Genomic DNA, 13,553 nt, shown 5'->3' on the forward strand with positions numbered 1-13,553 from the left:
TGTGTGACAGCTAACTATTTTAATAAGTAGAAGTATCTAAGTCCTAAATGACATAGAATATAGTATACATATAAATTAGTAACAGTCACTTTTAAACTTGGTAAGCATTATATACTATACATAATTGTGCACCCTCTACTTTTATGTAACTAGCAATATAAGTAGGTTTGTTTATGCCAACATTGCCAAAATGAGCAATACAGTGGGCTGCAACATTTTTATAGCTAAGACACCACTTGAGTGATAAGAATTTTTCTGTTGCGGTATAGTCTATTCTTGAATGAAAATGCTCATGACATCTTCCAGTTTGGGATGCTATGAATAGCAGATTAAGAAATATGTTTTGTACCAAGAACATTACAGTGAGCATGAAACAGCAATAAGAAAAAGATATAAGATTGGGCATGGTAGAGCACATCAGTAAGCTAAGCATTCTAGAGGCAAATGCAGGAGGGTCATTCTTGTTAACCTGGTGAGTTCAAGGTTGTCCTGGGCTGTCTGAGACTACCTATCAGGCAGATTCTATCTGCTTATATCTATCTATCTGTCTGTCTGTGTGTCTATCTATGTATAAATGTATACACACACACACACACACACACTCACACACACACACACACACACACACACAGACACACACACACCATCATAGTCAATAGCACAATTCAAAGTGCATTTACTTGTGCATTAATAGATTTAAATGTATTGCTTTAGGTAATATCAGTAACAATTCAATTGTGCATATATTAATATTATCTGATAAACTTCAGATATAAACATTTTAACTTGCAAGATGCTGGTTGCTTAGTAACTATTTTACTTCTTGAATGTCTTAGAATCTGTTACATCCCAAGGATACTTGTTTTGAATTTATTTAAAAAAATTTTGTGTTTCATTTTATTTTGTTTTGCAAAAGGTTTACCATCAGAATGTGAGTGTTGTGAAAACCACTGGTACCTTGAAATGAAATGGGAAAGAAAAAGATGTCAACCTTGTTTTCATTGCACACGTAGATTTGGGCAAGTACACTATAGGCCATCTGATCTACAATGTGGTAGACTTGATAGGAACCACTGAAAAGTTTGAAAAGAGAGCCAGTGAGATGGGAAAAGGCTCTTTCAAGTATGGCTGGGTCTTGGACAAACTGAAAGTCGAGTGTGAGTTTGGTATCACTATTGACATCTCCCTATGGAAATTTGAGAGCAGCAAACATTATGTGAATATCATTGATGCCACCAGACACAGTTGCTTTATTAAAAAACAAACAAAACAAAACATGATTACAGATTGTTGTGCTGGTGGTGGTGAATTTTGATGCTGTTTTTTCCATGAATGGGCAAACCTGTGAGTATGCCCTTACACACTGGCTTACACACTGTGTGAAACAGCTAACTGTTGGTGTTAACAAAGTGGATTCCATGGAGTCACACTAAAGCCTGAAGTCAGCATCTACTTTAAGAAAATTGGCCACAACCCTGACATAGTAGCATTTGTGCCAAATTCTACTTGGAATGGTGACAACATGCTGGAGACAAGTGCCAATATGCCTTGGTTTAAAGGATGGAAAGTCACCCATAAAGATGGTGGTGATGGTAGAGCCACACTACCGGGAGCTTTGAATTGTATCCTGCCACCAACTCATCAACTCACATGTCTGTAACTGCCCCCCGCAGGATGTCTCTGAAACTGGTGGTATTGTGCATGTGTGGCAGCTTTAAGTTATTAGTTTTTAAAACCAGTATTTTTGTTTGTTTGTTTTGGGGATTATAATTTAATTACATTTCTTCCTTCTTTTTCCTTCCTCCAAGTCCTTTCATATACCCCTTCTACTCTCCTTCCATTTCATGACCTCTTTTTTTCACTAATTGTTATTACATGCATTATATATTTATACATATAAATACACACACACACACACACACACACACACACACACACACACATATTCCTAATTATAACCTGTTGAGTCCATATAAGATTACTTGTATGTATGTTTTCATGGCTGACTGTTTGACACTGGGCAAACTGCTCTTAGCTTTACTCATTGGCTTGTAGTTCTTTGTAGAGGGGTGAGGCCTAGTGGACTCTTCCCTACCAAGTTTGGCATGTCCATTGATGTCATCCTTGTTCAGTTCACACTGGGGAGGTCTTGTTGGTGAGACTTCACCATCAAAGCTTCTGATGTTGCTAGGAGACACAATCTCACAACAAAAACCCTGATTCTTTGGCTCTTACAATCTTGATGACTCTCTTCTGCAGTGGTCCCTGAGCCTTAGATGTGGGAATACTTTGTAGATGTATAAGTTGGAGCTCTACAATTCTGCATTTGATTCTGTAGTGGTTTCTGTCTGTTGCAAAGAGGAGTTTCCTTGATGAGGGGTGAAGACTACACTTATCTGTGGTTATAAGGACAAATGTTTATAGACTGTTGTTAAGGATTGTGCTGGTTTAGTAAATTAGTGGTTGTAGATTCTCCTCTGCTAAGCATGATTTCACTTTTCACAAGCACTGAGTAGTTAGCTAAGTTTCCACTACTTGGCATGGTACCACTCTTGTTGAGTAGGTGTTAAGTCCAAGTAGAGAGCTATTCCTTACTGTCAAGATAAACAACTTAATCAGAAATCTGTCAGAGAATTCTGAGAGTCATTAAAACAAGTTCAATGAGAAAAAAAAATTTGGGTTTTTTGTTTTGTTTTGTTTTGTTTTTTCAGACAGTAGACCAAGCTGGCCTCAAACTCCTGATTCTCCTGCCTCTACCTCCCATGGGTGGTAAATATTAGCATGCACCAGGATGTCCAGATCTAAGAACACATCTGAGCTTTCCCTCTGCCTTCAAACTCTAAAATTGACAGTTGTAGTCAATTCTATGAAACACTCTTTCTTGTACTTTTGTAAATTTCCTTCTAAATTTTCTAATTGCTCCTTTTCAGTACTTTTGTGGAGTCACATTTTAAATGCCAAAGTTATCTCCTATTCAGCGTTTTTTGTGGGAGTAACTTCAATGTGGCAACTGTTTCTATTCCCATTAATGACTGATAGACTCCTGTCATTGAAATCTAGGCTAGCATTCTAGGTGCCTTTAGAGACTCAGATGTCCCAGGTATGCCTTTGAAACTTCGAGAGACTTGAAGGAATGTTTTGTGTTTTGGTTTAGATTCTGGTTTATTTTAGGGTGTAACCTGCTTTATTCTGTTTGTTTTGTGTTTTGAGCCTTATCAGGTAACTCTGGTTAGCCTGGACCTTGCTATGTAGACCTGGCTGGCTTTGAACTCAAATGAATCCTCCTGCCTCCACCTTTCTGAGGACCAGAATTACAAATTTGAGCTATAGAACCAACTCTGCTCTTAAAATTTCTGTTAACATTTGAAATGTCTTTCAAATTTGAGTGTTTCTGGCATTTTAGCCATTGCCTCTTGTCTGGTCAAGGTTGTCTCCAGGGTTTGGTCTCTTCAAATCACTGCTTAACTGAATTTAAAGTTTTCAGCTACTTTCTGACATCACGGCATAAGAGTTACATGGCTACTGGCTTTAACAGGCACCTTCCCTGTTCATACACCACCCTCCAGTCTGTGTCACCTCCCCTGTCTTGCCCCCCACACAAGTGTCCCCTCCTTTGGAGGAGGACCACCTGCTCAGTCTTCCCCAGGTACTCTTTCTCAGTTGGTTTCACAATGTTTTCACAGATGTTTTGTCTTAGGTGTTGTTTGAGACATGGTGTAGCCCAGGTTTCTTCAAAGTCATTATGTAGTTGAACTTCGGCTCTTCCTTCCTCTACTGTCTTGAATCCTGGGATTATAGGCATGTGCCACTATGCTGAGTCCATTGGACCAGGGATGAAATCCAGACCCTTGAGTATGGTAGGCAAGCACTCTACCGACTGATCTTCATCCCAGCCCCTACGCCTTATTTTTAACAAAATAGGCTTTGTTTATTTTTGTTGTTGTTGTTGTTTTGGGTTTTTCGAGACAGGGTTTTTCTGTGTAACTCTGGTTGTTCTGGAACTCTCTCTGTAGACCAAGCTGGCCTAGAACTCACAGAGATGTGCCTGCCTCTGAGTGCTGGGATTAAAGGCATGCGCCACTACTGCCCGGCTTAACAAAAAAGTTTTAAAACTAGAAAAAAATAAACATAGAAAATAAGAAAAATATAAGGATAGACCTGTCTTTTCACAGCTCTTTGGAGTTACCTTTATAACTACAGTTGTCCATTCTCCATTACTCCACAAAGCTTAGCACCACTCACCACAGAACTTCCGATTTTGTCTGTTGAGCAAATATTCTCTGGGATCCTATATTACCTCTGTGTGCAAAAGATTTCTATCAGACATTCTCAGAGACAGCACAACCTTATGGCTAAGGGTCCTACTTAATTGTTCTAGAAGGATGTTTAACATCAGGATTATCTAAATATGTAAGAGGGGTGAGGGTGGGGAAGAGAGGGAGAGAGAAGGGAAAAGGGTGGAGGGAAGCAGCCCCGAGGGAGGGAGAGGGAGAGAGGGAGAGAGGGAGAGAGGGAGAGAGGGAGAGAGGGAGAGAGGGAGAGAGGGAGAGAGGGAGAGAGGGAGAGAGGGAGAGAGACTAGTTCCTTGGGCAACTAGCACCTCTCTGGGTCTGCTTTTCCAGTGACAACACACAGGTAACACACACACACACACACACACACACACACACGTTCAAGGCTATCTAGAAATTATACAAAAGGTTGTGGCACAGTGCCTCGTGCACACAAACAAGCTCAATAATTCGTGGTTTTTTCTGGGCTTAGTGCCTAAAAAACTGAAGGGATGGGTAGATGACAAGTGATGGAGGTCTTCCCAAACATCCACAAACTCTGGATCCTCCTGTGCTAGGGAAAAGCTGGCAACCCTTGCCTTTCCAATCAGCTGCTTAGAAAACCCATCAGGACCTGTGAAGCTCCAGGTGAGCCTCAGCGTCTTTCCCAGGGGGTCATGCATCCGCCCTCACTTTTGATCAGCGCCTCCACCTTCTCCAAATCACCGCCGCGCTGGACATCCATTGTTTGTTGGCAAATCTTGGTTTCAAACCTCGCACTTGGGCGCGTGATGTCCTTAGGCCCGCGGTTTCTCCTTAGACCGCTCTTTCCAAGTTCAAAGAAGGTACTGAGATCTCGGCGGGTGTGGTCCACCCCCGAACCTTCGCTTCACACACCCAAGAACACGCATTAGACCCACGCGGGGCTCCAGAGGCCGGGAGGGGGAGGGGCTGTCGGGGGATGCTAGGTTTGCATCTGGGCGGAGGAATGGGGTGCCAAGAGCTCTGGCACGAGTACCGGCTAGCACTCCCTGAGTCTGGGTGCGGCCACTTGGAGCCTGGGGTCCGGAACGGAATCAAGCGCTCCTTCTGAGGCGGACAAGCGGCCCCGTCTCTCCCCCCGCCCCCTGCTCCCGTAGGCGCGTCTGCTTTGAGGCGGGAGCGATCCCCCAGTCCTCAGCGCGCACCCCTGACCCGGCCCCGCCCCCGGCGGCGGCAGCGAGTAGCGGGCGGAGCGCGGAGGAGCGCGCGGGGCTGTGCGGCGCCGCCTCCCTTCCGCGCCGGGGGAGGAACGAAGGGCCGCGCGGGAGACGAGAAAGCCGGAGCGAGTGACTAGCGGAGAGCTGCATGCAACCGGTGGGAGGCCGGCCGGCTGGCGCTGCGGCTCAGGCTGGGAGCGCGGACCGGCCGGCGGCGGTGGCAGAGGCTCTGAGCTGGCAGGCGGAGGGCTTTCTCCCGCGCCCGCCTGCCCGGCGCGGTCCGAGGATGCGGGGGGGCGATGCCCGGGGCCAGGGACGCGCTCTGTCACCAGGCGCTGCAGCTGCTGGCCGAGCTCTGTGCCCGAGGGGCCCTGGAGCACGACAGCTGCCAAGATTTCATCTACCACCTGCGGGACCGTACCAGACCCCGGCTCCGCGACCCAGGTAAGCGCCGCCGCCGCCCGGCGCGACCCGAGGGCCCTGGGATGGGGACTTGGGGCCGCGCCAGGGCCTGAGCCGTGGGAGCAAAGCAGACTGATGGAGTGCAGGGGGTGTCCATTGAGCCCAAGGAGGTCTCCAAAAGCAGCGCACCTTGGCCTGATGCTGGAACCGGGCGGAGGCTGCTGCGCGGAGGCCGAGCCTGGGTGGGCTGGGGCAGGCTTGGAGGAACCACGCCCGTCACCTGCGCTTTGCTCCTGGGGGCGGCTCCTGAGCTCCAGGCTGCGCCTGCTGCCTCACGCGCTGGCGCCGGAGAGCTAGGGGAGGCCGCGGAGGCCTCGGAGCTGGGAAAGGGATCGAAGAGCCAAGGAAACTCTGGGAAGTTGGGAGTTGGTTACAGCCGAACTGCAGCTGATTCCCACCAGGAGCTGCTCAGCCTGAATGCCTAGTTCCTCTCCCTGCTCTGGGGTGAGAAGGGCGGGATAAGATCTTGCCTGAGGTCGGGCTCCGGAGGAGCCTCATGTCTGGGACAGCTGGGCCTGAACTCTTTCCATGTATGTCACAAGGTGTGCAGACGCTGAGGCCTCAGTTCCCAATTTGTCCCGCTGCTGCAGCCTGGCACACTAGAGTGGTGGGCTTCTGGCAGTATCTTATGGAGCTGGCAGTTGTCCTAGTGAAAGTTATGAGGCTCCTAACTTTGGAAAGTTCATTTTCTTTGGCATCTGACCAATTAAGATTAGAAGAAGGCGTTTTCTTTTAGCACTTTGCTTTTTCAACTGCCCTGGGCCCCACTGTTCTCTCATTCACCACTGGTCAACAGAAGATGCACTCCTTTCCACCGTTTCCTAAGTGCCGTCTCAGCTAGAGGACTCACATTCTCAAATGTTTCTCCAGTATAAGTGTTTTAAAATTTAAAAGGCATATTGTGATTGGATTGTTAAAATGGGATGAGAGAATGACCTTTGCCTGATGTTCATGTGTGTAAACATTGGCAATAAGCTATTGCTGTGCAAACTATTATGCACGAGTATTTCTCTTTTTTTTTTTGCCAGTTCATGATATAAAAATACATTTACCCAAAGGATAGAGAATTACCTGACTCTCAAAGAGGAGCCAGCTGACTTAAATAGCCTACCTTTAATAAAAATAGTCTAAATGTGTGTGGAGAAGGCAGGCGTTAAAACTTGGTCACATTTTTTTGTATTCTAAGGCTTTATTTTTCCATGCCTGTGGTTACATTAATAAGCTTCTCAAATGATCTCTAATGTTTTATTACAAAAGGGAGAATTAAGTGGAGAAATACAGATTCCAGTGATTTCCTAGGAGGCTTGGTTGTCTATTCTGTGTGAGGCTCCTTGCTGGATGAAAATGTGCCTCACAGACCACAGATATGAATGAGAGCGCCTCACCTCACCAACAGGAGTCCCATAAAGATGCCTCAAGTGTGGGGGTGTTCTGTGTGTACGTATCAGGACCAAGCCCATCATTAACACATTTTCCCAAAGCACATGGGAGTGCTGAAACCTTTCTCTGGGTTCCTGCCCCTGTGTGGTAGGTTTTCCTTGTTATCTCAGACAAGCTGTCATCTTTGGCTTTACAGAAGAAGGGGGAATGTAGCCTGTCTCTGAATTGGGGTTTAAATGCCAAGTCTTTTTTGGTCAATTTTCTGCCTCTTCCCTTTAATGAGGGACTGCTTTCTATGTGTCCAGGTTCTCCCAGTTCCCACAGTGGGTGGACCTGGGGGAAGAGTCCCATGGAATACTCCTCACAGGAGGAATTCTGGCTCCTTGGCTGGGAAACTGCTTTTCTGAGAGACTGCCTTGCTGCTCTCTTACTTCTTGAAAGCTGTGTTTTGCTTAAACTAGGGCACATGGCTTTGAAGTGGCTCCTGCCCCTCTGGCTCCTTCCCTCATGTCCGGAAGTAGCCTGAGCATGAGACAAGAGATGAGCCCTGCAAGTGAAAGATAGGTGGCATTTAGCATGCCACCCTCTCTATCAAGGCATCTCCGCTCAGTCCAGATCTCCCTGTTTCCCTCCTTCCTCACCTTGCTCACAGTAATTCTTACATACATCACATGGCTTTACATCCATTCTTCTGAAGCTGTTTGTGCAAGCCAAGAGTGCCCTTAATCTCTGAGCCCTAAAAGCTGAGTGCCTGGACAGGCCACACTGCACAATGTTAAGTGAACAGTGCCCCTGCTGTTGGATAGTGTGGCCCAGAACAACCATGTGCAGCTGCCCTGATGATCCCCAGAGAGTTCTCTCTGTAAATGGGTGATTTCCTGCTCTGTGCAAGAATCCACCTGAATATTATGTTCCAGCCTTCTGTGCCTGATGCCTATCCATGGCTACCCCATGGTAGCTGTTTTCTCAAGCTCCATTAAAGATTTTAGTTATAAAAGGAGAAAACAAGTAATTTGCAGCAGAGTAACTTCGCATATAGGATGTTTTCCCCTCCTTTTTCAAGAGGAGGTAAGGCTGTTTCACAAGCCAGTGTACTTGAGGCAACAGGAAGAGCATATAGAAAGGTTCTGAGGCAGGAGCATTGTTGCAGTGATTTAAGAAACACTGGCTTCAAGGGTGGCTGGAGGTGGAGCATGGAAAGAAATCTGGTCAAGGGTTGAATGGGTCAGATCATGTAATGTCTTGTAAACTGTTAGAAGGGCCTTGCTTTTTACTCTGAATGAGATATGAACATTAGAAGTTGTTAGAGAGGTGGCAGCCAGACTGCCATGCTGAGAAAATAGGAGAGCAAGGGTGAAGACAGATAGATGTGTTAGTGATCTGTTTCAGAAGTCCAGGAAGACGTGCAAGTTCAACATGGTCCTAATGGAGGCTCTGAGATGTAATGATTACAGACCACTTTGAAGGTACCACCAGTATTTGTTGACAGGTGATATCAGGAAGATGAAAAGAGCTGAGGATGAGTTGCAGACCTTCTGACCTAAGCAACTCCATTTACCGAGCAGCAGCAGCAGGTTTCAGGAAGAGGCTTTAAGTAGGGAGGGAAAGTAGGAAGGGTCTCTTTGGTGTCTAGCTTTTTGTACGTAACTGAGTGTGCCATGCCTCTTTAGTTAGCCAAGCTGGTCTGCAGCTGATGGCCCCTAACATTACCATTGGTGATGCTCAGTTTGTAACTGGAGACTTCACTGTCAAGAGGCTGACTAGGGGTGAGGTGCATTTACTGTTTTGCAGGTTTTCTTTTCTAGGGAATTGAAAACCCTCTGAGCTTCTCAGTGAGCTATTGTTGTCACACTAGGGACTGAACCCACCACTGAGCTACACCCCCAGTCTTCATTGATCTTGAATGTCACAATTTTTTTCTCCATTCTGCATCTTTGGCTGTTAGGAGGGAAGGGATTGGAGTTCTGTGCCCATTGTTTTTACATCTAGAAAAAACAGGTTGCTGGAATGCACTTCCTAGTTTCAAACATGTTTTATAATTCCCGTTGTCTCTGCTCTGTAGGACATTGGTGGGGCTTTAAGGATGCCTTGTGTAGCTCAATTCACTTGGAACTCTTAACAATCTTCTGAGTTACTGCTGCTCAAAGCATTTATCTTGTTCCAGGAGCACATCTCGGTACTTGAAAGACATATAAGATCCCGGACCTGCTCCATACTTACTGAATATACACCTTTGCTTTTGCGTGATTCTTAATTCAAGTTCAAGGAGCATGGTCAAAATGATTGGCATATATAGGGAAAGTGAAATGCAGAAACAAGCTAGCCCATGGCCCTGCTGTTCACTTACAGAAAGAGTTGGGCTTAAGTCAAAGTAGCATGTTAATCAGTCATATCACATTTACAGGTGTCCTTTAGTATCTGAAGGACATTAGTTCAAGGCTCCCATGATCCTAGAATCTGAGTATGTTCAGGCTTTCATACAAAATGATTTATTGTTTGCATGTAACCTATGTATATGCTCCCATGAACTCTGAATAATCTGTTCATTTTGATAACTAAGAATGTACATGGAATGTCAGTTGTTAACTGTGTTATTTACAGACTAATGGGGAAAAAAGTCTGTCCATGGTCAATGCAGATATATCCCCCTCCCAAACATTTTTGATCTACAGTTGTTTAAATCCATGGATGTGGAGACCTTTGACACAGGGAGCTGACTGAACACAGAACTCAGAAGTCATTGTCAGTGGAGAGTTCGTAAATATCCACAACAGACACCTGTTTTCTCTGTGCTGAATGTGTATAGTGCATTAAATCCCCCAAGTGTAGGTTAAACTGTGTATAGTTAGAGTCACTTTACTATTTTGGTTATGAATTCTTTATCTAATATTAGTTTTCTGTTCATGGTCCACTGTCCTGTTCTGGAGGGTTTTCTGCATATTTTCATCATCCGTACCAAAGAAAGGCCTAGAAAATGTTTATTTGCCAGCTCAGGTGTGAAGCATAGCTTTAATGTCATGTCATATTATTAACAACCCTTCCTTCCAGCTAAATGCTACTATAATATATAGAGAGCCTCACCTACATGGTTTTCTACTTTGGCTAAGTATTAGAAATACTTAAAAGGATCAAACAGAAAGAAAAATAACAACCAAAACCTAACAATGATTGGGCTCTATCCTATACCAGTTAAACCAAAGTCCCAGGTGTGGTGGTACCTGGGATTGGTATAGTATACTCCTTACATTTCTTGGTTGATTCTGACTCACAGTCAGGTAGAGGACAACTCTTGTGACCATAGATGAAAGTAAACTCCACCTAACTCTTATAGGCTCATGTTTCCTTACTGAATAGTATGAAAAAAAAGTGGTTTAAAGACCCAGGAGAATTTGACTGTTGCCTTTGTATAGCTAGTACCCATATCAGCTGATCCATAACTTGCTTTTGATAATATTTTGCCAAGTGTTTATCTTGAAGACTTTTAAGAAGTGTCACAAGACTTTATCATGCCAATCTACTTTTAAGGAAAAAATACATCAAAAACTAAATGTGGTGACATATATCATGTAACTGCAATCCCAGCACTTGGTGGCTAGAGACATGAGATCAAGAGTTCAAGGCCAGCCTCAGCTACATAGTCAGTTTGAGGCCACCCTGGGCTACATGAGACCCTATCTTGGCATCAGAGAAACAGAATTTCACTAATAAAACCGTGTATTGAATTATAGTGAAATCTCTTATCAGGAGGTATGTGTGGAAAATAATAATTAAATATAGTTTTAAGAGAAAATCTTTGTAACCATTGTGATTAAATATTACCCTTAAGTCAAACTTTCCAAAATATTAAAAAGAATCATTCTTAAAACACTATCTTTTTAGGGATAGTTATTGGCATAATTATGCACAGTGGGATTAATTTTTTAAAGTTAATATTAATTGTAATGGGGAAATAGCCTTCTAAGGAATGAGTGGCATCAGGTGTACAGTATGTGAAGGTCTAATTTGCATTTACTTCAGTGACATTTTAGGGTTTCTTCATAAATATTTTATTTAAACAAGTGTGTTTTCATCTCTGTGGGATTCCTCTACATGGACCAGTGAGTGGTTTAGTCACAAGGTAATTATCAAGAGAGAAAAACAAAAGCAAAGCCTGGTGCAGGCACCACAGGCAGGCCCCTGGCCAGGTGCCTCTTTCAGAATAAACAATCAAAGGCACAGACTTTTTGATGTGGGCCAGAAGAAAATTGAAGCTGAGCATGGAAGGAGCTCCCCCTAAAATTCCCTTCTCCTCCTCTCTCTCTCTCTCTCTCTCTCTCTCTCTCTCTCTCTCTCTCTCTGTGTGTGTGTGTGTGTGTGTGTGTGTGTGTGTGTGTGTGCGTGCGCGTGCGCCACAGGTGATATCATTGGAAGGCATCCTGGCACTTCTGTGTGGGCAGGTGTGGTTCCGATGTGGTTGGCTTAGAAGAAATATACACTCATTTCTTCTTCAGATGACCAAGTTCAGAAATCTGGGTGTATTAATGTCAGGAGAGCAATCACATTGTGAGAGGGTAAGTGTGGAGTGTATGTTTCTGCATCCTAAATGAAGTCACAACTTGAATTGTACAAAAGTGTTTCCCTATGGGAATTAATCTTCCTGGGAGCTCTCACTGTGTATCATGATTTTTCTCTTATTTATTTCATCTATTTGTTTGTTTGTTTGTTTTGAGGGGGATGGTGGTATCATTTAGGCAAGCTGGTCTTAAACTCAGGGTATAGCTGAAGCTGACTTTGAACCTCTGACCCTCCTGCTCCACCTCCTTGGTGACAGGATTACAAGCAAGCACCACTGCGCCTGTTTCTACATTTGTTTTCGTGTATTTTGTTCATTGACTCTAGGAATATAGCTTTAAACCAAAGCAACCTCAGAGGACCAGACTTTGAAGATATGTTTGAAACCTTCATGGTACCCAGTGCATAGATTTTATCACATGAATTTGTTGTGCGTGGTATTGGAGGTGGACTCAAGACCTGTGCCTTGCAGATAAAAACTGCCGGCAAACTGAGCTGTATCTCTAGATAAAGGGATATCTATCTATCTATCTATCTATCTATCTATCTATCTATCTATCTATCTACTATCTATATATCTATCTAACATGTATATATTCCAAGACTGTTGTGGGTGTCTTGAATGGTGTTTTTCCTGCATGTATATCTGTGTGAGGGTGCCAGATTCCCTGGAACTGGAGCTACAGAGAGTTGTGAAATGCTATGTAGGTGCTGGGAATTGAACCCTAGTTAGGTTCTCCGGAAAAACAGCCATTATTCTAACCGCTGAGTCATCTCTTCAACTCCTCTCCCCGTTTTTTGAGACTGGATCTCCTATAGTTCTGACCAGGTAGCTGAGGCTGGACTCAAACCTAGGTTGATTCTCATGTGTTAGCTTCCAAAGTGCTTGATATTAAAGTATGTGTCATTGTGCTTGGCTTACATAAAGAGTTGTGTATCAACAGCCAAGGAACAACTTTTAAGAAAACATTTGTTTATTCTCTCTCTCTCTCTCTCTCTCTCTCTCTCTCTCTCTCTGTCTGTGTGTGTGTGTGTGTGTGTGTGTGTGTGTGTGTGTGTGTGCCTACATGAGTTTATGTGCAACACATGCATGCAAGAACACCTGGAAGCTAGAGGAGAGTGTTGGATGCCCTAGAACTGGGGTTATAGGCAGATGTGAGTCACCATGTAGGTGCTGGGTCTCTTGCAAGAACAGTAAGCATTAAATGCTTTAAGCATTAGGTGAAGCAAACAAAAAGACTATACCCAAGGAAAAATGTATGGTAAAATGGACTAGGCAAGAGCTTTAGAGTCAGAATATAATCCTGCACTTGTTAGTTTAGTAACCTTGAACAAAAGATTTCACTCTCTAGTATTCATTGATAAAATGGGAGTGGTCTGTTAAGACAGCTCCATGCTCAGAATTAATGCTCAGGTCAGATAGAACTTCTATCTATCCTCCCCTGCTTTCTTTTGAGGAGTTTTTGAAATAATAATGAGCTTACATTGGTTTCTAGTGGACCTATGTCATTTAGTACTGTTACATACCAACAGTAAATTCACTCTAAATGGGAGATACAACATGAACAGAAGGCTGCTGATACAATAGGTTTGAAGTGGCTACCTGGTGATTTTAATTTTTAGTTTGTCATTGGTAGAACTGAGTATTTTGACTATGTTAGGCCTGGTTAACTGGTTCCTCACAGATGAA

At 44.0% G+C, this 13,553-nt stretch overlaps 1 protein-coding gene across 2 annotated transcripts in view; it reads left to right on the forward strand.

Annotated features, from left to right (window-relative positions):
* The first annotated feature begins 5,471 nt into the window (after positions 1–5,471).
* LOC118584393 (synaptotagmin-9) overlaps positions 5,472–13,553 on the forward strand; it is a 176,364-nt gene continuing 168,282 nt past the window's right edge. For both annotated transcript variants that reach the window (XM_036188606.1, XM_036188616.1), the window contains exon 1: positions 5,472–5,914. In XM_036188606.1, coding sequence (XP_036044499.1) covers positions 5,770–5,914 — 145 coding nt within the window. In that variant the 5' untranslated portion in view covers positions 5,472–5,769. The remainder of the gene's footprint in view (positions 5,915–13,553) is intronic.

This window comes from Onychomys torridus, chromosome 1, assembly GCF_903995425.1.
Source record: "Onychomys torridus chromosome 1, mOncTor1.1, whole genome shotgun sequence".
In the NCBI taxonomy this organism is placed as follows: domain Eukaryota; kingdom Metazoa; phylum Chordata; class Mammalia; order Rodentia; family Cricetidae; genus Onychomys; species Onychomys torridus.